Source organism: Gymnogyps californianus, chromosome 22 (genome assembly GCF_018139145.2).
Source record: "Gymnogyps californianus isolate 813 chromosome 22, ASM1813914v2, whole genome shotgun sequence".
Classification (NCBI taxonomy): domain Eukaryota; kingdom Metazoa; phylum Chordata; class Aves; order Accipitriformes; family Cathartidae; genus Gymnogyps; species Gymnogyps californianus.
The window spans coordinates 5,941,605-5,968,832 of NC_059492.1; the positions used below are offsets into that span (position 1 = coordinate 5,941,605).

The 27,228-nt window shown below is 48.7% G+C and overlaps 1 protein-coding gene across 1 annotated transcript in view; it reads right to left on the bottom strand.

The window, feature by feature from the left end:
* CSMD2 (CUB and Sushi multiple domains 2) overlaps positions 1-27,228 on the bottom strand; it is a 324,356-nt gene that overhangs the window by 15,868 nt on the left and 281,260 nt on the right. The window contains 12 exon segments of the mRNA XM_050909729.1: positions 15-188; positions 1,407-1,586; positions 2,424-2,600; positions 8,408-8,590; positions 10,862-11,035; positions 13,611-13,799; positions 14,634-14,807; positions 17,623-17,796; positions 18,166-18,339; positions 19,691-19,885; positions 20,207-20,392; positions 26,428-26,616. Coding sequence (XP_050765686.1) covers positions 15-188; positions 1,407-1,586; positions 2,424-2,600; positions 8,408-8,590; positions 10,862-11,035; positions 13,611-13,799; positions 14,634-14,807; positions 17,623-17,796; positions 18,166-18,339; positions 19,691-19,885; positions 20,207-20,392; positions 26,428-26,616 — 2,169 coding nt within the window.

Below are 27,228 nucleotides of genomic sequence, written 5' to 3' on the forward strand. Positions count from 1 at the left end.
GGCCGCCTACTCACGAAAGCACTGGGGAATTTCCCCGCTCCAAGTCCCGTTGCCCTCGCAGGTCAGCACAGCGGGCAGGGAGAGCTGATAGCCCTCCAGGCAGGCATAGCTCACGCTGGAGCCCCAGCTGAAATCTGAGCCCACGACTTTCCCGTTGGGGACGGCTTGTGGGGATTTACAGATGATAGCTGAATGAAAAACAAAAGCACGCTCAGTTCTCTTGACTTTTCAGCATAGTTATTTCCATTAACAAGCAAATTCACGTAGGATCAAAGTTATATTCTGCTCTCAAAGAGCACCTCCTGGGACCGGCCTAGCAGGGGGCTGTACAAACTTTTCCAGCTGTGCGTGCAGTTGTAAATCCCAGGATTTTACTTTGAAGTTTGGAGTTAACCAAATCCCCGGTCTCAAAGTCAGATTTCTGAGTTGGCGTTCATTTCCAACTGAAGGTAAGAATCCACCCTGACTTAGTGTGGAAACTCATCTAAGATTCCCTGAAAGGTTCATGCATTTTGGACAACCTGGCTGAGTTTCAGATTAGCAGCTGAATCAACAACCAGTCTGTACTTCATCCACTCTAGGGTGTTTTAATATGACATTTTTGCAGCGCTTTGCTTTTCAGCTCAGGGGAGCACTGGGAAAGATGCTAAGCTCATGCAAATCAGCCTGGCCTCCAAATGAGACTCTGGCCACATTCTGTATTATTCCTGCAACATTAGCTCAGTGGAGAGAAGGAAAGAGGAGCATAAGAATTGCTCTTTACAGCCTCTGAAGGAACTGGAGTGTATTTAGAAGTTTCTATGTGGTCTGCGTTTATATCAGAATCATGACAGGTGAATTTTCCAGATTGCTAAAGAAGCACACAGATGCTGCCACAAGCCTTATCTACACTTGGTGGGTGAGTAAAACACTCGCAGAAGAGATCCAGCCTGTCCTGCAACTGCTCCATTATTTCCCTTTCCTATCTCTGAACTACAGAGGCAATCTCAGAACTGAGAAATAACGAAAGGAGTTGGAAAAAACATTTTTCAGACTTCTAGACGATGCCAGAAAGTTCGTGCTTGCAAAACACAGTATTTCATTCAAGTTTAATCTGGGTTTTTGTAAAGAGTAAGTCACTTCACTCTCTGTACTTCACTCTTCCTTCTCTACTACAGGGATAATAGCAATTGCCTCCCTCCCAGGCATATTGTGATGATTGATAGACTAAAGATAGCAAGGTGTTCATGCTATGTTGATAAAATTGCATAAGTGCCATAAACACAGGGGACAGATTGAATGATAGGACTGAGAAACTCCCAGGTGGGCTCCAGGCACTATGCAGTAGTTGCTGCTTATCACAAGTTCGAAAAAGTTTGTGGCCTGTAAAACTTGTATCCTCCAATATTTACAGCAACCAGTCTTACCCTTGCAGGCAGGTTTGGTGCCATTCCAGGTTCGGTCTTTCGTGCAGGTTAGAGAAGATGCCCTGTCTGACTCCATCGTGTACCCAGGCGTGCACTGGAACACCACCGTTTTATTGTAGGTAAAATCGCTGCCCAGTCTAATGCCGTTGGCTGGCACGCCGGGGTCACCACAGTTGATCACTGCCAAAGGAAAAGAATGAAGCGTTTCTGGCTGACCATCCCTTGTCTCACGCTTCCACATCTGCAATAACTAGAGACCTGATGGTCCTGAGCATTTTTCAACACAGGATGTAATCCGCTACTTGTGGAGAAGGGAGCATTTGTAGCGCAGAGGATTTGGAGAGCGGCACCAGCTATGGAGCAGGCTGGGCTACAGCACGTGGAGAAAACTTTGCTTCTACTCAGTGGAGTGAGCAGCGATCTTAATGGCACATTAAGACCTTGCAAGAAGAAGTATTAACACACATTAAACATTAAAGAAAACCTGGGTCAAATCTGGGCTAGGTGGAAGACAGTTTGCCCATGGCACCCCCTCCTCTTTACCCTAGTTACTGTCTCTTATGTAAGACCACGTTTGCCGTCACCCACATCCCTGCTGCCGGCACCTGCGGGTGGGAGCCGCGAAGGAACGCAACTCGTCCACCGAGGGCTTCTGAGCAGGGGCTCTGCCCACGCACGTCCCGGTGCCGGCACAGTGGCAGGCAGGAATGCTCACGTTCAGAAGCAGCCCCGGAGAGCCCCTCCAGGTCGGCTGACATCTACTCATGAAGTTATTACAGAACTCCCTTCATCCAACCGGAAAAAAACAAACCCAAAGCAAGAGTTTTCCATTAGGTACTCACAGAGATTGCAGGCTGAGCGACTGCTGCTGCCACTAGAGAGTTTAGCCGAGCTTCTCAGCACGGCACACGTGCGTGTGCTCATCTACAGCGAGCGTTCAACACACCCTGACAACCCGTCCCCAGAGCCTGGCAGCATCGTTCATCTCATCTTCCAGGAATTCATCCCAGCGCTCACCTGTACACTCTGGACTGGTCCCAGTCCACGTCCCGTTCACCGTGCAGTGCCTGCTCAGCACTCCTGTGGAGTAGTAGCCTTCCCGGCACTGATATATAATGGAACTGGAGAAAATCAAGCCGTCGTTAAATATAACCCTCGCGTTGCTGGGGGTTCCTGGGTTTCCACAGGATATAACTAGAAAGCAAAATGGCAAAGTTAAAAAAAAAAACCCAAACACAAACAACCCCCCCAAACCAAAAAACAAGGCTTTCATCCTGCAACTGACCGTTCTCAATAAAAGTAAGATTAACTGCAAAGCCCCTGGATCGGCTCAGACAGAACAGGCTATTCCGTGGAAAATCAGCTACATCAATCCAACAGGATCCCAAACACCACTCCCCAGCTCGGAGCAAGGGCTCCACCGTGCCAGGCAGCACGTCCCAAGGCTGTGCGCAGCATCCCTGGCAGGGGATTGAAAAAAAAACTCCGACCCTGCAGCCAGTCAGTCCCCGAAGCACCAGCCCCGCTCCTCTCCCGGGCAGATCCCCCAGTTCACCACCACAGCCAAGCCTGGGAGCAACCTCCTCCCGCCTGCAGGAAGAACTTGTGTCCATTTTTTGCAGGGCCTTATCCCAGCTCTCAATCTCACATCTGGTCCTAACAGATTAATAAAGCAGGTGGTGCCAAACCTGGAGTCCCTCCATCTTCCAGGAGTTTGGGAGCCCGGACCTGAGCGCGCTGCTTTGCCTCTGGCCCCTTTGGGAAGCCGACAACTTTGCAGACTTCAAAGGAATGAAAGCAGCAAGGGAGCCCGCTGCTCTCCCACTGTGGCATTGCTCGCTGCCCAGCTAGACCCAATTATGCTTTCGGAGGAGGGAGAATATTGTGGGAATACAATTATAGGTTTGTCAGTGTCCAAGTTTTATGTCTAAAGTACCTCAGCACCACAGCAATAAAAAGGCATCAGAGTGAATGGCGGTGCACGAAGCCCTGTCATGACAAAATAAGCACCTGCAATAATTGCATCCAGCCCGCGTTTACTCTGAAATTACAGGACATAAAAGAAAATCACATGAATCAAGGAAAGGCTTAAACCACAAATCCCAGCTCTTTGACAAGGAAATTCCTTGCTCCCACCCCTCCCCAGCAACATGCCACAATCTCTGCAAGAGCACCGGTCTGTGCATACGCAAGGTGACCCGTCCCTGCCCCGGGACTCCTCTCCAGCACACACACCACAGCATTGCCAGCCATTCTCCACGGGGAAACGCAACTTCAGGCCCCAGCAGGAAAGCAATGAGCACAGGCCACCAGCGCAAGGAGAGAAGTCTTCCTCTGCCTTGTTGCTTAGTTTGCTGACAGCCTGTTAACATATGAGCTTGTTGAAGGCATATCTGTTTGACAGGAGGAAACTAATAACCATTCTGGACTGTGTGCACAAACTCTGCATGGCACTAAAATCATCCGAGGTGCTCTCTCGTTACAGATTTCTCATGCAGCCAACGTCTCTGTGATACACGGTGTCATTTCCAAGAGATGCTGGGATAAAAGTCAGATTCTATCAACTCTGAAAAAGCTCTAAATTACTATTTCACTGCCTGCCCATACATCAGCTGTTCTCTCCTGCCCAACCTCCTCCACCTACGCATGTGGCCAAACACACACAGATGACCCAAAAATATTACTTTTGTGACTACAAGGACACTCATGGAAATGGTTTAATTGCATTGTGCATCAGCTGTGACCTGTATAGCCTAGATATAAAAGAAGCCATAAATGTAAGGATGAAACATTTGATCTTTTAAAATCATGATTTAAATATAAATAGGATCTAATCCTGCAAGTGAGCAGTAAGCATGTAAATAATTCCCTTTGGCTTCAGTGGGTTATGTAAAATGAATTAGGCCCCAAAAGAAAACTGGTTTTGGCTCTGGTTTTTGAACAGGGTATAAATCCTAAAGAGCCTAAGAGTCCCATAGTCATACCCACTCACGTCTCCTTAAGAATCTCAAACCCAATCATCTTTAAACTGAAGTCAAAATTCAAGAGAATAACCCGAAAATCAGCTGCATCAGATGGAGGTTTCTTAGAGTTGCTGCTTCTTTACCAGGGATGTATTTCAGGAGATGATGCTCAGTTGAAATGACTGATATGACAAGGAAGGTTTGACTCTCCGCTGCAGCAAGGAGTGCGAGGGGTGCTGAGAGCCCCTTGTCGCAAAGTCAAGGGCACACTGCCTCACTCCCCTTGTTCCTTGCTCGCTCTTACATCCGCAGTTATCAAACACGAAGGGCTGCTGACTGGAGGGGTTTCGGAGCCAGCGGCTGGCCGCAGCGCGCGCCCAACAGCAGGCTGCACGTGCTGGTGCTGCGACGCTCTCCCCCAATTCCTCCTCCTAGAGAGGAACCGATTTTGATTTTTGAGGGTGCGTGCTGTGCACATGTGCTGGGGCGGCCCATGAGCGGAGGCAGCAGCGACTTCAGTGTCTGCCTTGACCCCCGATGACAGCCGGAGCTGTTCCCTGCGATCCCGTCGTTACTGGGGGGAGCTGGGAAGCTTCTGTACGCTACAAAGTGGCCTCTGCTATATAAAACATCACAACGCTCAGAGGTGCTCCAGAGCTCAGCAATAATTAATTCGATTCCAATCCATGCATCCTTTTTCTGAAAAGCTTATTAAGATTCCCTCCCTTGCCTTCCTTCACTTTTTCCTACATGTTTTACAGTGAGAAGCTGCTGGGAGAAGGGAATTTCTCTGGGTCCTGTTCAGGCACTCAGCTCAGAGCCAGCGTAGCTGTGCATGAAGCCAGTGATGCTCAGAGTACGGTCAGACGAGGCCACGGAGCTCCCCCCCAACACGTACCACCATTAGCCAAGGCAGCATCATCCAGAGCAGGGCAAGGGGCAAGTGCTGTTACTTATTATACACTTTAAGTTCCCCTAGCCCTGCACAGCAATTACCCCCCGTGCGAGGGGCTTGTTTCAGGGCTTTTCCTTCAGCCAGCGCCAAGAGAAGGCACCTTTCTGCAAGGAGCAGCAAGCTCTGCTCCTCAGAAACTGCAGCAGGGAAAAGCTGAGGGCTGATGACTGCTATCAGTGCACGTGTGAGACTGCTCGACGTGGCGTGTGAACAGTGTCCCTTGCATGTTCCCCCTCCTCTGACCTCATCTTTGTAACTGTTGGTCCTTCTTTCGGGCTCTGCTGCCGTCTGACCGCCCGGCTGAAACGCTCTCCTAATGACGTCCGACACATCAGACAAAACCTCCTGCTGGACTAAGACACAGCTGCGAGTCTTTGGTGTCACAAAGCTTTTGCTTCAGGGCTGGTAATTTCCATGCTGTTTAATTTAACCAGTAACCCATAATCCACCTAACCATGCAGAGAGAGAAAGAAAAAAGCAGCCTAGACCCGAATCCCAGCCCTGCCACCTCCCATGTCTTCAGCGGTCAAATGGGCGTGAGAAAAAACTCAGTTTCTTTTCCCAGTGTTATCACTTAAACACATTTCTGTCTACTGAAACTGCCAAAGAGCAGCCAGAGCCCCATCTCATTTTGGATGCAGTTTTAATTCACTTGGAGAAACAATAAACATTATAAAAGCAAATATTCTGCTCAAATTCTAAGAGGAGGAGGGAGTGTACAGCAGAGGACAACTGATGAGCCCCCTCCTGCACCACTCCTCGGTGAACACGGAGCATCAGGAAGGAGGAGAAAGAAGGAAAAAAGCATCTAAAATTCCATTTACACTTTAAAAACTTGCTGGAAATTAAAGCTAAATGAGGCCTGAAATCTGCGATTTTGGAAAGCCAGGGAAGCTGCTCTTACTGGGGACAACAAACCCAGAGCTATGTAAAACAGACTGAAGCAGGAGGCTCAGAAGGAGTCCCTGCAAATTATTTAATTCCAAACCATTTGTACATTTTGGAAAAATCAGTTGTGACTTCTTCCTGCCTCCCTATTCCTTTGATTTTCTTAAAAACGTTCTAGTGGGCACAAGGTATCAGGATTAAGAGCCGATGAGTTTCAAGGTGACCCTCTGCGAAGCCCAGTGCTCCCATCTGCCACACACATCCCCTCCGTGGATCAGAGCTGTACCGGTCCCAGTGCAGGAAGACACCAACAGTCGAACATCAGCCCCCTGACTTCAAAGACAAGCAGATGCTTTGTAATTGAACCTATGATGGCAGCTTGCTCCCTCTCTCCGAAATGGAGGTAACGGCTCCTCTCTCCTTCCCTTCCATTTACGCTGTAGAATTTGCACCGTGTCCTCCGTACATCCACGCACTTACATGTTCCTCTGCAGCAGGCCCTCATCTCCCGCTGAACGCCGAGACCCTCTGTGCTCATCTAGCAGCTAATCTGGAGAGCAATTTGCATTGAATTCCCTGGGCAGGCGAGTGCCGCTGACCTGTGAAGCTCCATCAGGCTTGATTTTGCTCAATTTTGGTGGCTGAGAGCAGCAAACAAGTGGCTGAGTCAGACAGCTAACACGCCGCGGAGGTGCCAAGCAGCTCCACTGCTGCGCTGGAGCTTTTCCACGGCAGCACCGAGATGCCCATTCCTTCCAAGCACCTGCCTGGGCACTCAGCCCTCATCTTCATTTGTCCTGAATTCAATCCCAAAATTAATCTCTCCTCTCCTTCTCCTATAAATACCTCTTCCAGAGAGCTGAATATAACCCTCAAAGTGCAGTCAGAGGAACACCTTGTAGTGCTTGCAACTCGCTGTGAATACAAATAACAGAGACAGCACGCTGCTCATCACTGTAAATTACTTTCCTATACTGGCCAGTCAGCACGTAACATTAAATGACTGCATTATAGGCATAATGTTATTATTATTCATAAAGTATGAAAAAAAATCTGCCAGGGATCTGTATTTTTGTGCCTCTGGAACCTGATGGGTTATTTATCCTGAGATTAATGAACAGAGCCTTTCCACCGAAAGAAAAATACAGAGAACGAAAAAAACCCCGAGACCCGAGTGTATTAATAACATGATTCAGTGTCTTTTCAATCAAGAGCTCCATCAATTTGGAATAAATTTCCAATTCATTTACAAACTCTCTCTGAGCTTTTGGCTTTCAAAACAGCTGGAGAGAAGCAGTTGCCCAGGTCTCCCTGCATTTGGTATCCTGCCTCGTTTTGGCTTTCGTTCTTTCCCCAATTGATTTTTAAACACTTTTATAAAACAGTAGCAGTGAGCAGCGCAGCTCAGAGAATCCGGCTGGGGGTTTATTAGATTGGATTATAGGCTCTTACTTGATTCCTTCAAATGGAAAAATAAGGGGTTTGGGGTTTTCAAATACGAAAATATGCTTACTGGATTATAATTTGCATTTTGTGTTTCTGCTTAATGTAAATGACTCTTGCATGTGCCAGTGCCAGCTTTGACGGAAGTTTGAAGCTATTGACATTTCTCATTCTGCTGCATTTCCTCAACAAAGCAACAATGAATTAGTCAGTGGTACCCACAGATCTTAGGCCAAACCGGGGCATTTCTGATCATCTAGCTGGATACGTGATGCAAATCAAGAGACATTCACCCCAGCGATTCTTGCAGCGAGCCTGTGAGTGACCGTCTCGGGGGATGACTGGAAGTGACGACCAGATCCCAAAGGCTCTTCCCTATTCTATACCTCAGTCCAGGTGTTGGCATGAACCTGAATGTCCTGAAACCCTTTATACCACCCTGGTGCACCCTGCAGAGCGGAGCAGAGCTGGGCACGTAAAAAGGTGATACTCAACCTCTAGCACTGAAAAAACCTCCTGTGAGATGTGACCTCCAGGTGTTCGGAAAGGGGAGAATCGAGGCTCCCTGCCATACACGCGGTATTTGGAGGAAATGCTGAACAAGAGTATTATTTCTCGCAGCACCAGACTGTCCCCGGCAACTAGAACAGAGGGGACGGGCTGGCTGGGCAGCTGTCCCCGCTGCGGTAATTCTGGGGACACCACGGCAGGCTTGGTGCGATGCGGGAGAGGATGCGGGGTTGGAAAAGTACCTTCGCATTCTGGCTGTGTGCCGCTCCAGGAACCGTTGGCTTGGCAGGTCCTCTCGGATGAACCCCGGAGCATGTAACCGGGCTCGCAGCTGAACCGGACCACGCTGCCTACGTCAAAGTCATCTCCCAGCCCAATGCCATGAGAGGGGATGCCCGGGTCACCACACACACCCTGGCTGCCTCCTGTTAAGAAGAGAGCACAGTATCAGAAGAGTAAGCAAGTCATGGGGTTTGGCCCTTCCTCCCTCTCGACTGCACATGGTTCAGAGGGCCAGCACGCAGATTTGGATTGTGTGACTGACTCGATTTAACTCTGGCTCTCAGCAGAGCTGGGAAATTCCAGATGAAACGTCCCCTGACTCCGGGAGCCCGCTGGTTTTAAGCTGGTTGCAAAATATGGCCATAACTCCTGAATCTCGAGATGGAGCCCTCACCAGCTGCAGCTGCTTTCCGTGGCAGCTGCTCCAGCAGACAGCAGCTTGGTTGCCAGCATCAGTCATGTGGATGGTTTCCCTCCAAGCAGAAATTACGACATGCTCCAAGCCACCTCAGCACGCCCTACTGTATTTGCAGAACAAGAAGCTGTTGGGTTTGGAGCGCAGAGGTGGTAGGGATCCAGCTGAGAAACATCCGCTCGTACAAGTTGTGAACACTTTGAGCTGCCGGCTGTAAGTTAGGGGGACAGGAGGAAGGGAGCAGCTGCAGCAGATGCCTTGCAGGGGTTCTCTGGAGCAGGCTGGAGAAATGCCCACCTCCTTACTGCCTGATACAGGCTCACACCAGGTATGCCTGTTCTTGGCTTTCTCCGCTAATGATCTGTGTAAACACATCTACCTTCAAGCCAGGAAAGACCATTTCACTCCTGCAGCTAGCAATGAAGTTCCCGGTTCCTGGGCCTTCTGTGCTTTGCTGCAGGTACAGCCTTTGCAGTGTTACGTGTAATATAAAACATAATGAGCATATTCACCATCTGGGGAACACGGTTGCTTGTAAAGAGAAGGGGAAGAATGCTCCAGGTTCAGTATTTTCTTTCACATAATAACTTATATCAAAGTCTTTTGTTTCATCTTGCAAAAACTGCTGTCACACCGTAGGGATCTTCTGCACACAATGGAGAACCTTTGGCAGGAGATGATCTGAACTGTATTCTGCCTCTTCATTGCTTTTGTAACTGTACCGCCTGAGTCTGGTGTAACAGAGGAGCCTCTCCCCAAGCCCTTGGGTGGAAATCATGGTTCTGAGGTACCGGGCATTCACCTGGCCCCCATCAGCGAGGGCCTGTCAACTGCCATCAGCCTTGGTCCAAAGCTGCCTCCATGAAGTCATTCAGAAAAATCACACACAACAGATGTCAGTAGGAACTAGTCAGAGTAACGCTGAATGGTTCCAAAAATCCACCCGCAAAGACGACAGAATAGACAGTGAAAACCACACAGGGAAAAGGCACGAATTAGAGCAGAAAACCCTTCCGAGCAGCTACAGATCAAGAACTCTGCAGATACAGCTTCCGAATATGAGGATGACTCCACTTGATTTCTTTTTCCCTTCCAAAGCAGAGGCTAAATTTGGTCAAGTGGAGCTGCTAAATTTAAGTGGCATAATTAAAAATTAACACTTGTCCCAAATGCTTTGCTCCAGCTAAGTTCTTATCTTGTCCGCCTCTGTGCTCTCCAAGGAACAAGTGACAGGATGGCATGGGGAGGGCTCTGCACAGCATCCTGCCAGTCATTCAGCACCCTTCCTTCTACTGGAGGCCATCAGCTGAGATCCCAGCACCCTGACTTCAGGAAGGCTTGGCAAACTCATTGCATCCCCCATGACTTTGACCCAAGCCCGTCTCATCAGGGACTTTTTTGCTTATCAGGATGTTTTCAGTGCAAGACCTTTCTCACTCTGGCACGGGAGCGCGGATGGACTTCTGTTGCCAAACTGCTCTCAGTGGAGACGCTGATGATGTGGAAACTCATTGTACCAGCTTCCACTTGCCTTGTGCAGACCTGGGACTGCTGTAGTGCCATAACAGCAGATGTCAGGCCCTGGAAAGGGGCCACATGGCCTTCTTTTATTGGAATGCATGAGAAAGAGGGTCAGATGCTGCAGATAGGATGCAAGAACCCAATTTTGCATAAGACACGTACATCCTGTACAGAGTCTGCATGGAGAAAACTGTAAAGCGGCAGGCTGCAGTACAGCTCCTACCACAAACATTTGCTGCAGTGATTTATTTCTCATCTTGCAAGCCGAGTGGTTTACTCTCTGCCAGTGCTTATCATCCAAGTTACAGGAGACCGGATAGCTGAGAGGCAGTGATTTTCAGAGTCTTCCACTATCTCCCTCTGTAGCATATATATTTCTCCAGCTCAGCAAAGCACATCAGGTCGCCCCCTCGCAGGATAAAAAGGGGTAGTGGAGGATGGGACTGCCCCATCCCCTCCCTCCCGAAGCCCACCTCACCTGAGCAGTGCGGCAGGGAGCCGCTCCAGCGCCCGTCGAGCTGGCACATGCGAGTGGAGTTCCCGATCAGAGCCCGCTTCCCAAGGCAGCTGTACCGGACCACGGAGCCGACGGTGTACTTGTCACCCGAGATCTGAGCGTGGGGTGGGGAGCCGGGGTGGCCACAAGAGACCACTGTAAGAGACAAACGCAACAGCTTCAACTACGAGGGAACTGCCTGGGATGCTTGTTCGAAGGCAGATGCAGCAGGTACACAGCAAAGTACTGCACATTTGAGGTCGCTGCACGGGACCTTGGCAGCCCAAACCCACTCATCTGCCCCAGAGCCCACCAAACGCCGGGTGGCTCATGCCACGGTGCAGGCGTGGCATAGCAGACCTTGCATCGGTCTCCTTCTGGGGGACATGAGCTCATCCTGTAAGAACTGCCAAGGGTTTGTGCATAAATGCCTAGTCTTGACACTGACAGGTATTTTGCAGGTTCCTTGGAAAACTCATCCCTTCTTAAACATGAATATTTCCATGCACACTCTCACCCCTCCCCACCCCCGGCAGCGCCAGGTCCTGCGACACAGAGCTGCAATCGATGCCGTGTCACACCTGAGCAAGTTACCCTGGCAGATTCTGAGCACTGCTCGCTCGACCATTGCTAGTAAAAAACCACCGCTAACAATAATTAATAGGTTTACTCTAGCTTAGCAATCAGAGCGGAGACAGGGAGGCTGTTGACAAATACACTGACAGATCTAGGGGCTATTAGACAGGTTTGGATGAGGATGCTCAGCGTAAAGACCATGCATCACTCAGTTTCTGAAGCAAAGTGTCCGTAACAGATATGATATCTCCCTCTGCTAGAGTCTAAAAATACCAATGCTGGCATTAGGTAGAAAACATGATGTATATTTCAATAAAAAGGAGAGCACGCGTATGTTTGGGCACGTGGGCGTTGAAATATACTGGTGCAGAGCTGTGACTAAAACCAAGGACACTTTACAAGGAAATGGGTTTGAGAGCTAATACTTAAACTCACACTGTAACTAACAATTTAATAATAGATACTCCAGCAGACTCAGCTAAGCTTAAAACCTGTGGCAGTATTGCGGTTTTTAAAGGATTTACGTACACAGTTTGAAGACTGTTTCTTCCGATGCGTTAAGCTCTGCTCCCGTGTTGGACTCGCTCTCCCACCCCTCAAAGGGTATCAACTCTGTTTTACTCCCTCCTCAGACACAGGCATGAGACAACATTTGCAACCCAAGCTTGTCTGGCACCAACCTTCTTAATTTATGTTTTAGAAAGTGCCTTGTAATTTTAGGTACCCAGCTATAAACACTTTAAAGGGGTATGCAGCACTGAGCACATCTTAAGCTCAACACACAGAAAACAAAGACATGCAAAAATCTCTTTACTTTTTTTTTTTCTTTAAACAATTAAGACCATGAATCTAGATAATCAGTCATAAAACCGACCTCAGCTTCCAAAGTTTTGGGAATGCCCACAAATCCTCCAAGTCAATGGATGCTCAACATTTTAAGGAAGGAGATCCCTTTTACTTAGCTGGAAAGCTGTGGACTGATGGAGCCTGAGATGTTAGGCTCCCAGGTTTTAAAAGGTAACTACCCTCCCGGAGCCCCTGCGGCTGCAGTAACACGCCGTTATCACTTGTCAATTCCCCATGGCCTGTGCAGGGTGCTGAAGGTGGCATGCTGCTAACAAAAGGAAAGGAAAATGTGCCAAAAACTACTTTGTATGACTAGGTGTTGAAGGATAATACAAGAAAAAAAAGAAACAATCATGGCTTTGGAACAGCTAAGCCGATTCGAACTTAAGGAGCTCCATTTCCGATTGCTTTAGCGATTTGTTATGCCAGGTAACGAGATCGCAGCTGCTTTGGTCTCCAAAAGGACACACTAGCTGTGCTGGGGGTTGGTCTGCCAGGGCTCTGCTCCTGCCTCTGCCACTAGCTCACTGGGCAGCCCTACGTCAACTCCAAATACACTTTGGACCTTGGTTTCCCCCAGAGTAAAATAGGGACACCACCACTGACATCTTTCATACAATGCACGGAGACCTCCTGGACTAGGTAGTACTACTACAGCATGAGACCACCATTATATTGTGTCTTTCTACACTATTGGAAATACTCCTTAAGCCAAACCACCACCCAGAACCTCCCAATTCTCTCTGCAAACCACAACGGCAGAAAGGGCCAGGATATTGTAAGAGAGAAAAACGTAGAGCAAGGGTCAGGAAGCAAATCCTCTTCAGCACCTGTGTCGCAGCAGAATAAAGGCTGCATTTATTTCACTGTCGCACTGTCACTTCCCTCCCCGAATGCCGCGGGGACGAGTGGGTGTATGGAAACTCAGCCACGCCTGAGCGGTGCTAAACACGCTCCGTCCTCACTCAGGCTAATTGCATGCTGCTTCCTATGAAGACCTGTGCTGCAGAAGTTCTGCTGCCCTTCACCTGCAGTACTTTTGCTGGAGCGGCATGGAACCAGTAAAACTCAGCAGGAGCTGCCTTCCCCTGCAGAGGGAAACCATCTCTGTCTAATAGGATTTCTCTCCTCAGACCACATATTTGCCTTCTGTGGGCAGGATCCAGAGGCCAGTGAAGCTGATGGAACGATTCCCATGGATTACAAAGGGCTTTGGATCCAGACTTTTTACATGACCATTCAGCTGAGCAACAGAGAACTACATGGGATGAAAGCCTGTGGAGGATGGGTATTATTCTGAAGAACTTACAAAGACACTGTGGGAGGGCACGGTCCCAAGTGCCATCCCCCTGACAGGTAAGGACATGTGTACCCAATAAGTAATATCCATGGCTGCACTGATATGAGACAGTTGTTCCAAAGCTGAATCTGTGAGGACCACTTGGCTGCACTTGACGGATGCTGTTTTCCAGGTGCCCGGGGTCAGTACAGTTTACAACTGCAAACAAACAACAACAAAAAAATACAAAACAAAGGGTGTAACAACGAACAAAGGACTCTCCAAAAATGAGCAGGAAAAGGGGAAAAAATTGCAAATCACATATTCCACAATTTAAGAGGGTTTTTTCCCTTTTTTTTTTTTTTAAGATTCTTTAGGACAGAAACAGAAAAAATCCTTATTAAAAGGAAAAAAGAGAGAGTAGAGGCAATCCTGCAGGCGCTCGCCCTGCCACGTGAGGCTCAGCAGCAGAGCCTTGCTCTCTGGCCCCAAACCAGGACTTACATTAGCCAGTTGAGAATAACTGATTTCTTGACCGACACAGAAACAGTATCAACAGAGATACTGGATTAAGGGAGTACAGAGGAAGGGAGTGCAGGGAGGGGAGGGAATCTGATAAGTGAACTTGAGTGTCAATACCAATGGAAGCAGGGCAGCCTAGAAGGAGAAAGGGCTCTGCACAAAGACCGTGGCGTTTGCTTTGAGTAAACTGGTCTGGGGTTACCAGGATGACCTCTGCTAAGGGTCTGGCCTGGTATTTTCTTGTGTCCTCCCCACTTAAAACACATACTTCAATGTCTTGGAGGATGTACGGCTGGGCAGGGTCCATTAACAGCTTTGAGCGAAGCCCAAGGGAAAATCAGGTTTGTTGCATGAGATTTACACAGGCCCTCGGAGCTCAAACATCACTTGTACATTCCTGAGGAACTGCAAGATCTGGTTTACATGAATTTATGACAGTGTCAAGCAGGATTTTAGGAACCCAGAGCAACCAACGAGGAAGGCGCAGACGATTCCCATCTGCCTAGACCGGGGTGGAGGCAGACGACTTACCGCGGCAGGCGGGCAGGGTGCTGCTCCACTGTCCGTTGGCCAAGCACTGGGACTGCGATGCTCCTTCCAGGCGGTACCCAGTGCTGCACACAAACTTGGCCATGTCGTTCAGATTGAACTGACTCCCTTGAGTCAAGCCATTAGCAGGGTTGCCAGGGTGGCCGCAAGTGATAGCTACAATTAGAAATTGGAGATGTTACGTTTTTTGCCTGGAAGAAAGTGGAATATCCATTGGAAAAAGTTTCCAAGGAAGGAGACCATAAAAAACCCTGACATCAACCCTGAAACCCACACTGACTTCAAAGATTTGTGGCCAGCTCTGTTGAAATACTGAATCAAGTTGAGAGCATGGTACCTTTGTTCATTTTACTAGCATAAGAAATTCTCTGAGCCGCTCTGTAAGCAGCTGAGTGCCAGCATCCTACTGACTTACACCATAAATCCCTAGAGCTCCTCTTCAAAAATCCCAGCTACAGCTATTAATCTATTGCCTTACATTACCCTGGGCATCACACACAATCATGAAACCTGATGTTTTCCTCCCTCTCCCTGGTGTAAGTCAGATGTGCGCTCACTGCAGTATAAAGTTACACCTGGAGGGATAGTTAAGAGAGAGGAAAAATATGAGAAAAATCAAGTTCCTAGCATATGGCCTAGAAAGCTTAAATCGTCCTGCTTTAAGTGCGAAAAACTTGGGGGGAAAACATTTCTTTCTAAATCCCTGAAACAAGGATTTTTGTGTAGTTCTTGTTCCTGTGGCTGACGTTAGCTTGGGCCAGCAAAGAGGTAAAGGGCTAAAGGGTCCCAGCCTGAGCCGCTCCGACAACGCTCTGGGAAGGTGCAGGGCCAAAGGCTGGAGCAGCAGTAAGCACACACAATACTGAAATTCCAAGTGCTTTTGCCTGGGTCGCTCTGCTGGCACCTCGGCAGAGGCGGGCGATACAGGGAGGATACAGCCCCTGCTGCGAGGGGAGCCTGGAGACCTTTGCTTCGAGCACAGGAGCGAGTTGCACTGCGCAAAAGAAATGTCAGGATACGCCACACAGAGATTTTTGGCTGCTTAAGGAATGCGATATCTTCCAACAGCTGAGGACAAAGCAATATTGATTATTGTCATGCTGAAACAGAGTAATGGGCCATCAGTAAAAGTCTAGCAGTTTAGCTGTACGGCTGCCAAAGCCAGAAGCTAGAGGGGAAGATGAAATTCCCACAAAAGATCCATAACACATTTGACTGCCAGGGCTGGACTATACCACAGGGATGGGAATTTATTCCTTATGCAAGCCGGTGACAGGTACAGGTCTAAAAAATACGAAGCAAGATAGCCTTTCAGTGCTGCAGGAAGCAGATGTCAGATTCTCTGAGGTACTTCTGAATACGATTATACATGTTTTGAAACAGGTGATGGATTCTGTCCCAGAAATAAAAGGCTCCCCACAGTTGGCACGGATCAAAAAGGCCTGTTCACACAGAGGAAGCAACTGTAGCAGGTTTAAAGAGAAAATATCAGGACAATAGGAAATTATAATGTGCTAACACACACAGGGCCCTGAGCTTCTTCAGAAGCAATAAAACCTCAAGGCACCTAATTTCAGAGCCCAACAGTGCTCTGCTTTAACGACATTAAATTTATGTTATCCATAAGGCCTAACATAGTGTAATAACTTCAAGGCCAACTTCTGCACATGAGACACCTTTACAGATCTCTGCACAAAAGCTTGGTGGGCTTTCAGGCGCCAGAGTCAGAAGCCGGCACAAAGCAGAGCCAAACAAAGGCGCTGCACAGGAGCCAGCCCTGTACTGCTTCAGTAGTCAGAAGACAGATACAGACGAGCAACGTTCATCTGCTTTGTTCTAATGGGCTTGGTCCCTCCCAAAAGAAACAAGATGAGCCATGAAAATGGATATTCAGAAAATCCTGCATTTCCAGAAATCTGCCTGACAGCAGGAGGACCTCTATCAATATGATTTCCTGATCCAAGGTTAGTATGTATACACTTGGCGGGTAAAAGTGAATTAAAACTTTTTCAACTGAGCATCCTCAGACATGAGAGTAATTCAAACCTACCTACAGACCCAGAGACAGCCTTTCCAGTAATTCTTTTCCTAAAAAGCTCATGCAGAATTGTAGACATCCTCCAAATTTTGGAGTCACTGCTAACCTTGACAACTTAAGTCTGTTTCTCATTTTCAGACTGGAATCTGCATATTCATTGATAGGTCATGAATCTGGTCACAAACTGGGGGGAGTTGGCCCGGAGGGGCAGATGGCTGCTCGGGAACTAACTGGGCATTGGTGGGCAAGCAGTGAGCAACTGCATTGTGCATCACTTGTTTTGTATATTCTAACTCTTTTAGTATTATTATTGTCATTTTATTATTTTCTTCCTTTCTGTCCTATTAAACTGTCTTTATCTCAGCCCATGAGTTCTACTTTTTTCCAATTCTCTCCCCCATCCCACTGGGTGGGGGGGGTGAGCGAGCGGCTGCGTGGTGCTGAGTTGCCGGCTAGGGTTAAACCACGACAGTTGTACAAGGTGACTTGTGAACGCGGATCAGAGGAGGAGAGAGACTGACTTTCCCCCAGCACAGAGCATGGGTCTCAAAGACGGTGACAACTGTGGTGTGCTTGGCGGGGCCATGTCTGCCCTGAACCTCCCTGCACCCCGATAAAGGGTGGTCTCCTCAGAAGACCCTTCAACTGGGCCTGTCCATTAGAAATTCGGCATATGAAAAACACCAAAGAAAGGTGGAATTTACAAAGCAGAAGAAAGAAGCAAAGCAGCCAAAATTGCAGCGTTGCCACGCTCCTGCCACACCTCAGCTCTCTCCTAACGTCAGCCCTGGGGATGCTTGTGTAGCACACTCACGGTGTGCGTGCAAAGCAACTGTACACAGCCTGGGTGTGTAAACTCTGAACAACGGTCTTTACACGTGCTCTTGTCCTCTGACCGTCACCAGGGCTAAAGAAATCTGACAACATACTTACGCACACAGACAGGCGTCTTCCCAGACCAGTGGTGATCCTGCTGGCAGATCCGCACTGACATCCCGATTAGGCGGAAGCCGGGGTTGCACTGATAAACCACGCTGCCGCGGTAGTTGTAGTTCTCCCCATTGATCTGCCCGTTGACGATGGGACTGGGAACGCCGCAGTGCCCCGCTGCAGGAGGGAGACAAGGAGAATCACCGAGAGCTCGCGCCCGCCCCTCCCGAAGGCATCGCACACCACCCTGACTCTCTGGGTAGATCTGAATTCGAGACTCTGCAGTCATAAATAAAACCAGAGCAGCAGTAAAAACAACATATCATTTTTAAAGCTCTCCTCTCCAATCTCAAAACACCTCGCATCTACTGAGCAGTAAGGAATCAAAGTCTGCTTCCTTTTTACATCTACTTAAAATCCTACAGCTCCAGTAGTGCTGAGTGCTCGCTCGGGTTCTTTCTTGAATCAGTATCTCAAATTCCTACTCCCTCCTGAAACGCAATCAGGACTCTTTCCCAACAAACATCAGGGATACTCCACACCTACCCAGACATCTCACTTCTGCTCCACTCCAGAGCCCGTTGGCCATGCACTCCCGCACACGGGATCCTACCAAGGTGTAGCCAGTGTTGCAGGAGAAGATGGCTGTGGCCCCGTAGCTGGTCAGGGTGCCGATCTTGTTCCCGTTAGGTGGAGTCGGCAGGTCTCCACATGAGATAACTGAAAGAGATCCCAAAGTACAGTAAGCGAGCACAGACAGGGAGCTACGTTTTTTTAAAGAAATGCACTCAGTGGCGCTTACCACCACGTTATTATTGAAGTCAGAAATGAGTAGGAAAGATTATTAAACAGTTACATGGATAATAACAACCATTCAGAGTTGTGTTACATGAGGTGACAAATATAAGTGCTATTAATATTTATGCTTCAGGACGCGAGGGAAGTACTAAAGATAAGACTGGCTAGGAAGCTTTTCACACAGGAAGTTTTTAACACAAGAATATTTCTATTATTAAGCCATTGCTAGATACAGCCGGCAAGCCTGACTTCCAGAAAAACCTCAAAATGGCACAAGATTTCCAATTAGAAAATGACACCCAGCTTTTTCTCACACTGTGACTTCCAGGACAGAGCTGACGTCTAAAGATCAGACTCAGAGAGGACACCCAGCCGAAAGCCTGGTTTGCGGGGTGCAGCGGGAGCCTGGCCAGGAGCCCATGCAGATGCAGCTCCCAGCCACAAAGTTCAGCTCTTTATTTTATCTACCTTAAAGATCTGCAAACCCTCTGGAGCTTTTGCACTCAGCAAGAAATCAAGGGCCTCACGCTGGGTGCTTCTGACCTTAGCGCATTGCCAAGATCCTGTCATTTGAATTTAGGTGGCAATAACGCTGAAGAAATAAAACGAGGTCAGGCTCATGCTCCTGGATCTGGCTGAAGAGCTAGCAGGGGTAAAACTACATCTGTCACCGAAGTTGGCAGTTGCGTCTCTAGAAACAAAAGGAGCCAGGAGGGAAGGGAAAGCTGCCATTCTGAAGGAGAAATTTTTCTGTCTCTATCTGCACTTAGAGAGAAAAAACCTCCACCTTTGACAAAAGATCTGAAGCACAGCACTCATGTCAGAACAACTGAGCGAGCCGCTTGTTTGCCAAGAGTGTTTTTGATTTACAGGTGACGCTGTTACTCTCGTAAACTTGGCGTTTGCATAAAATCGGAAGAGATTAGGTTTTAAATCAGAATTTTTTATTTTCTTCCTTAAAAGCAAACTTTGGAGCATCTGACACCAGTGACAGCTAAGCTGCTGGGACCCGACAGCAACAGATGAGCTAAAGTGCTTGAGTTCTTGCAGAACCGTTTAGATTAAACCAAGAATCAGATCACTAGATGCCCTTTCCCTGCATCCAAACTCTCTTCTACCAGAGCAGTTCTGCAGCCACGCTCTCAGATGCTGCCAAGAGCGGCCAGGGCTGTGGTGTGTTTGCACCGAATGGAAAACAGAAACCCCGTCCCCTACAAGACATGCCGTGAAGCTGGCCTGCCCCAGAGCAGCTCCTGAGCTTCTCTGCTCTTACTTTTACAAGTCGGCATCGGTTCGCCTACGCTCCACTTCCCGTTGGCTTGGCACCTGATGACCCGCTGGCCTGTGTAGTAGTACCCGGGGTCACAGATGAGCATTAGCTGGGCGTTGTAGTGGTACTGGATCTCGTAGGTCAGCCGCCACCGGCCATGCTCAACTGCAATGCTGTTGATATCGGGACAGGTGACAGCTAAAAACCAGATGTGGTGAGTCAGGGAAAAGAAGCGAGACAAAAAGACATTAATACGTGTTTAATTCCAGGGCACTTCAGGGCATTTCAGCAAGCGTGCTGGCTTTTTAAACAAGGGGGACAGTATTAGCATCTCTCTTTTACAGCTGGGAAATCAAGACACCATGAGAGGGGACATCAGACCCAAGTTATGCAGCATTAGAAACCCGGTGTCCTAAATACTGCACCTGTGAGGCAAAGCTGTCCATGCCAGAGCTGGAAGACATTGCTGAAGGGACTTCCAAAATTCCCCGTGGGACCGCAGCGGCTGCAAACACTCACCCACACACTGCGGGGGCTGGTTGCCGTTACTCCACTGCCCGGCCTGCAGGCACTCCGCGCTGGGCTCCTCCCCGGGCTGCAGCTGGAAGCCCTGGTTGCAATGGTAGACAGCTTTCGTTCCCACTGTGTACTCCTTGCCAAACACAACACCGTTCTTTGGGGCTCGGGGAACTCCACAGGAGAGAGCTGGGAAAGGGGAGGGGGAAAAAACACAGCCAAGAAGTCAGTCAGCTTCCAATTTTATCATGGATTTGTGGTGAGCGAGCTGAAAGCCCAGTTCCCAAGCTTTCCTGTTTACAAAAGCTCCAGTCCCCTGTTGAACCCCAGAAGCTGCAACGAATGCCCACTTTCACAGAGGATCAGATTTTCAACTCCTGTCTATCAGCGTGGTAACAGCAAAGCCAATGCTGAATACCAATTTCTACTGGAAGAGACTCTGGCTCGTACTTTCTATAATATGTGTAACACAAAATGCATCAACACAGTATTCAAAAGTTTTCACACAGAGATAAAGGATTAGATAGCAATAACGTTTTGTATTTACATCCCACAGCAGCAACAACCTGAAACCCCTTTCCAACAGCACTTCTGGATTACATAAGGCAGCAAATTGTATAATTATGTTGTGGCAGAAGGAAGGCTAAATTTAGCATTATGGCTGAGAAGGTACGGGGGAAAATTCAGGGAAAAAAATTGATAAACAGACACAATGCCAAACGGCTGCTCAAGATGGCAGCACTTCGGAGAAGATGCTCTGCACCACTCCTGCCGAGATCCTCGGTTCTGCGGCCAGGAGAGCGGCCAAACAGGGCAGAAAGGGGACAGGCAGGTCACAGACAGATGAGCAACAGCCAAATACAGACAGACCAGAATTACGTTCATTTACGCTGCAAGAGTTTCGCAAGACATGACAAGCCCTCTTACCCTCTTCCCTACCGCTGGGAAAACCAGCGCCAGGAGTCTGTCACTCAAATATGTTTTTCTTTCTCTATCAGCATTCAGAAGAGCTGAGAAACCAAACCCAGACCTGCCTCCAAAAACACCACACAGGCTCCCATCCCTCTCCGAGTCTTGGCTCTGGGGGAAGCCCATCTTGCTCGGGCTGGAGATGCACAGCCCACCCATCTGGACAGGCACGGGATGACAAGGGGAAGAGCAGCCTGGGACCTGTAAAGCTGCCATTGCGAGACCACCAGCCTGCGGGGCTGCCAACAGCCTCTGCGGGGCACCAAGATGAGCACAGCCTGCTAGCAAGCGCTGATTTGGAGGCCAACACCTAACCCAAACAACTGTCTGCATTTTAAACATGCTCTAAAGGAAATCCATTCCTTCCTGGAGTAGCCCGACCTGCTCCCACTCAGCTAATGCATGAACTGGAGGTTGAGCCTATGTCTCCTGAGCCACATGCTGATACTTCAACACACATTCACCTTCCTGTTATTCCCTCTGCACACAAATGAGGGCTAGAAAATCAGCAACCTTAGAAAAGTCACCTTCTGGTGACATGGACCCCACTGAGCACTGAAAAGGAGAGACCAAACTCACTGCGTGCAGCATCAGCACAACCACTCGAACTTTCTACCACTCAAGGTCCAAGATGCTTTCATCCCACTACTGCTACATGAGTCGGCCAGAGCCCCAGCCTGGAGCACAATTACACAGCACCTCGCAGATGCTGGTGTTGCTAATAGGTGTGAGTAATTCAGCAGGCTCGTATTAGCACGATCAGGCATATCCCTGGTTGAAATGATAATCACACGTATGTCACTTCATCGAGCTAAGGAGCTTGGCGAATCTCTCTACAAGGCTGGGTGTCTAGACAAGCAGCCACGCTGAATACCAATTTCATTCTGAGGCAAAAAAAGAGGGGACCTGGAAAGTCCTACCCTCTCACTTCCACCTGGCAGTTCTCTTATTACTTTCTGATGTTGCATCCAACCAAAGAGGCTGCTGAGAAAGCTGACCCCCTTCCCATGCCACCGCCCCCGGCAAAGCCTTCTCCTTTCTCCGTTCAATTCTCTTCCGCAGCCTGATGTTTTGCCAAAACTCATCACCTCTATTTGCCATCAGGAAACTGAGGCACAGAGACTGACAGGGAGGGACACCAGCGTGAAGAGAGACCACGGCCAGCTGTGCTCCAGGTCAGCAAGGCTGAGCTGCCACTTGCCTTCGTTCCTCTGCACAAGGGAAGGATGACTTGGCGCTGCCCAGTCCTGCCTCCCAGCAAGCTCCCTCCTTCTGCCTCTCAAGTGCTCTGTTTGATCATTTAGAGTCTTTCCATTGCATAAGCCTTGCCCTGACACAAAAATCGGCAATAATACAGCGCTTCTGGGCCAGATGCAGGTAACTAAAAAGTTCATTAAGCCACCAAAAATAATAAAAAAATGTAACCCTCTTCACCTGCAGATGGTCAGGCTACAACATGAAGAAGAATCAGACAGGGAGAGCCAACCGGGGCTGTGACCACTGCTGCACGGAGCAGGCTCTGGTGCCCTGCACCGACGGCAGGATCCGTCCTTCCCTGCAAATCCAGCATTCTTGAGCAGAATGCGGTATTAGTAAGTTTTTGTTTACAGAGCTCTGCATGAAGCAGAAAAGCTTGATTTTTGGGGTGGCAATAAACTTGCCATCTGCTCCAAAGAGCATTTCTGAGGCTCAAATTGTGAGCACTGCAATCCACCAGAATCAGAGATGATGACAGTAGTTGTTCCAGGGGAAAGCAAACCAGCATTTGGCTTGGAGACACCCATGGAGAGTGTGGTCCAGGGGAAAAAGGAGAAGGAGCACTTATGTGGGTTCAGAGGTACAAAAACTCTGTCTGCAGGAAGATGATGTGCTAGGAAAAGGGACAGAGGCTATGAAAGCAAATCTGCAGCTGGGATTCCAAAAACAAAGCAGCTTAAAAATAGGCAGCAGAGACAGAAAAGGCATATTAGATCATCTTGTGTTCTCCCCCATTGTGCCAACGCAAGATTGTTCCCTGCAGAATATTCTCTGCCGCTTCCATAAATGTCAGCTAGGACAGAGTACGTAGTAAAGATTATTCAGAGGGGATCGGGAAGGGGAAGAGGATTATGCGCTGGCAGAAAGGAGCTATGGGAAATGTCATTTGTTAACTAGACCATGTGTTTACGGGCACCCCAGTTCCCCTTCTCCTGACACAGCTGATTGTGTGAGCCATTTATGCAGTGTTATGGATCGAGTTCCCAAAACCTCTGCCATGCAGTCCTGGCCACCAGAAAAGATGAGAAATTGAGTACAGCCCAAAACAAAAGGTTGCCAGTTGGCTTTGAGAGCAATGCGGGGGGCAAGAAGGATGTTGGATTTTACGCAGCTGAAGCATGCAAGAGAAGCGGAGCCAGCCCTGGCTATCAGCTGCTCAAGGCCAGGGGGGGGAGCTGCTCCGCCATGAATTCTCCTACAGCTCCGGCTCGCTGCCGCTCACTCACCTCCTGCACCCATCTCAAGGCACTTGATAATCATGGGCCAGTATTAAGATTCCTGATGTAAATACAGGGAAACAGAAAGAGGAGGTGACTTTCCCAAAGGGCAATTTCAACCTCAGGATCTAAGGTAACCAGCAAGCTCTCCTCCTCGCTGGAGAGAGACAGGCTCTTCCAGAGGGACATCCAGCACCAAGATCCTGACCAAGCTGCTCTCTGTGTGGTCAGTGGGGACACCCCCCCCCCAAAAGGGAAATCAGAGCAGGAGCCTACCTAAAGTGCTATGAATTGGCCCCCAAATTCTTCCTCTGTTGGCAACTGCTACGGAGTGGCACCACGGGTTGTGCCCATGGAGCTCCTGACATGTCACGCGTTCAGCTGAACCAGAATGGCACGGGGTGGGTTTAGTGCCTCTCGTGCAGCTCCCATGGGAAATCCCCTTCCCACACCCCTCCATCCCACGCGCAGACCTGGGGTGCTCAGCAACACCGCAGGAGCCCCCCGGCATTTCCAGGCCAGGTAGTGACAAGCCACGGATGGTCTGGCTCTGACTCCCTCCCTGGTGGCCTGGGAACTGGTGCTCAGGGACTTGTTTCTGCTTTGAATCATTGCTGTCAGGCGATACCTCATCCAAGTACATCCTCTCCCAACCTCCCCACACATCCTCTCTATCTCCTCCCCGCCTCCATATTTAAAATCCATTCCCCACACACCATTACACCTCTTGGAAGTAAATACAGATTTTGGAGCAGAACACGAGGCTCAGGTGGCATTCCAGCACTCCAGGGCAGTAAAGACTTAGCAGCATTCGTACCTATTCTTGATTACATGATTTTCCTTAAAAAAGACGCAGTACATGAGAGAAATTCCTTACGCTGGGCTAAGGATTCGGGAGGCACAGTTGCCATGACAGCCCCTCGCGCCTGCCAGTCTTGCTGCGCGGTTCATCTGCTCATTCCAGCACTCGGCATTTGCCCCCGTCCGCGTTATGACGGAGGCTAAATCACTATCTGAGCTTGTGCCCAGTTTCCCAGCTCCCCCTTGCCAACGGGACTGGGTGGCAGGGTCTTGGTTTCCTGCTTTCCACTCACCTTTAAATACATACAGCCTCTATATCCAAATGGATATAAGCACCCACAGCACAAACCCACTCTTTAGAGGCAGGACTGCTTGCACCCCTGTGCAGTTTCCAAAGAGACTAAGTGATGCAGGAGGACAGAAAGGATTTTTTCAACGCTCTTTGGTGCCTCCCTGTCATGGTTTAACCTCAGCCAGCAACTAAGTACCACGCAGCCACTCCCTGCTCCCTGTGGGATGGGGAGGAGAATCGGGGGGAAAAAAGTAAAACTCGTGGGTTGAGATAAGAACAGTTTAATAACTGAAGTAAAATAAAATACTAACAACAATAATAATAAAAATATAACAATAATAATTGTAATGAAAAGGAATATAACAAAAAAAGAAAAAAAAAAGAAAGAAGTAAAACCCAAGAAAAAAACCCAGTGATGCACAATGCAATTGCTCACCACCCGCTAACTGATACCCGAGCAGCGATCCGCCCCTCCCGGCCAACTCCCCCCTCTTTCTGTACGGGCATGACATTCTATGGTATGGAATAGCCCTTTGGCTAGTTGGGGTCAGCTGCCCTGGCCATGCTCCCTCCCAGCTCCTTGCACACCTGCTTGCTGGCAGAGCACGGGAAACTGAAAAATCCTTAAGATAAGCGCTACTTAGCAACAACTAAAACATCAGCGTGTTATCAACATTATTCTCACACTAAATCCAAAACACACTGTACCAGCTACTAAGAAGAAAATTAACTCTACCCCAGCTGAAACCACTAAATACTCCCGCTTTTCCTTACGGCTTGGACTGGACAACAAAGCAGACACCGCAATGAGATTTTGCCTATGCTGTCTCTGTTCTCTGGCTAGTTTCCAGGGAAGTCAATGCAATATTAATCCCCAGTGCTCGGTCCCCTGGGAACATGGATGAATGTTCAAAGACGCTGAAAGGCTTCATCAGAATAAAGATGGGCATTTTATCAACACAAAGGAAAGGGATGATTGGTGGATTGAGAAAAAGGTGCAATCAGAAAGTGAACATAGTGAGGGAGACAAAACAGCGCAGAAGTAAAGTCCCCTGGGGCACACTGCCCTGTCCTCCCCTCCACTCCCACGCCTGGAAGGAGCCCTGTGCTAAGTATGATATGTCATAAAGATTATGGTTAATTAGAAGGAAACATAGGAAGAACAAATACATGCCTAAATCTTACATGAAGCCAACAGAAACTGGGCACCATCTGAATCCCAAGAAATTTCTCATCCCCCGTTGGCACACGCAGACCTAATAGGGCACTTCCAGAAATACCAAAGGAAATTCCAGTCACTAAAACCCAGCGGGACTCATGCTCCTGCCAGCCCTTCCAGATTCTTCCAAGCAATAGCTTCTCCCGTCCTTAACCGAGGCTTGGCTGTGTCTTTACTGAGAGCTCAAACACTTCAACAACAGAAGCCTTTGCACAGATGTGCTTTTTCTCCCCTACCCAGGCCAGACAACCACCCTCTGCTCCCGAACGGTTCCTCCCTTCCCTCCTTGTTCATCTGTTCCCAAGAACTTGGATAGAAGAGGAGCACCCCTCACTGCCCACCTGCAGCTCCAAGCCTGTTCTCAATACGGAATTGAGGGAATTACAATAGGTTTTTATTTTTACCGCATTTTCTTCAGTCCTTCCTAGGACTCCCGGATCCTCATAACGATACGTTTGCCTGCTCTCACCTTGGCACAGAGGGATCGCTTCGTTCCAGTGGAAGTAGCCCTGAGGGTGCTGGGAGCAGGTTGTGGTGCTGTGGCCGATGAGACGGTAGCCTGTGTCACAGCCGAAGCGGACCGTGCTGCCAGGGTGCAGACCCGTCTGGCTGAGAATCAGCCCGTGGGCTGGCGGATGCGGGAGGCTACAGTAGGGAGCTGGAGAGAGGGGCAGAACAAAATAAATCAGTCACTGGATGGGCAGTATTCAAGACAAATTCCCTTCCTGTTCTCAGGAATTACACCGTGCTTACCATAACCTAAGGCTGTACAAGAAACGGAGAACTTGTGATGGATGAATGCAAAGTCAAAGGGGGAAAGAGTGCAGGGCTACTATCCAAGTTTCACTCGGCTTTAGAAATAAAGACTAATTTCTGATAATTAAATATTACTTAATTCATTTACTGAGTAAAGTCATTATTTATTTATGACATACTGGCAAGTTCTCAACCCAGCTTTATAACTTCCATTAATTAAGATTTGCTAAGTTCCAAAACACAGTAATTTATTTTAAGGAATTCTCAGCAAACGCTCAGTATCCAGCAGCGGTTTTGTGCTGAATGAGCAACCAGGACTCCCCGGTCCTGCTCCTGCGAGAGCACTGGCTGAACGCTTGAGCAGGAGCACAATGTGTTTTAAATAGTTCACTGCAAATGCGGTAACACAATCAGTCACACGTAAGCTGTGCCTCGTGCACCAAGCAGCTCCTAAACGCAAGTTCTTACGTTTTGTGATGTTCATCTTCAAACCTCTCAAAATGGCCTCATTGCA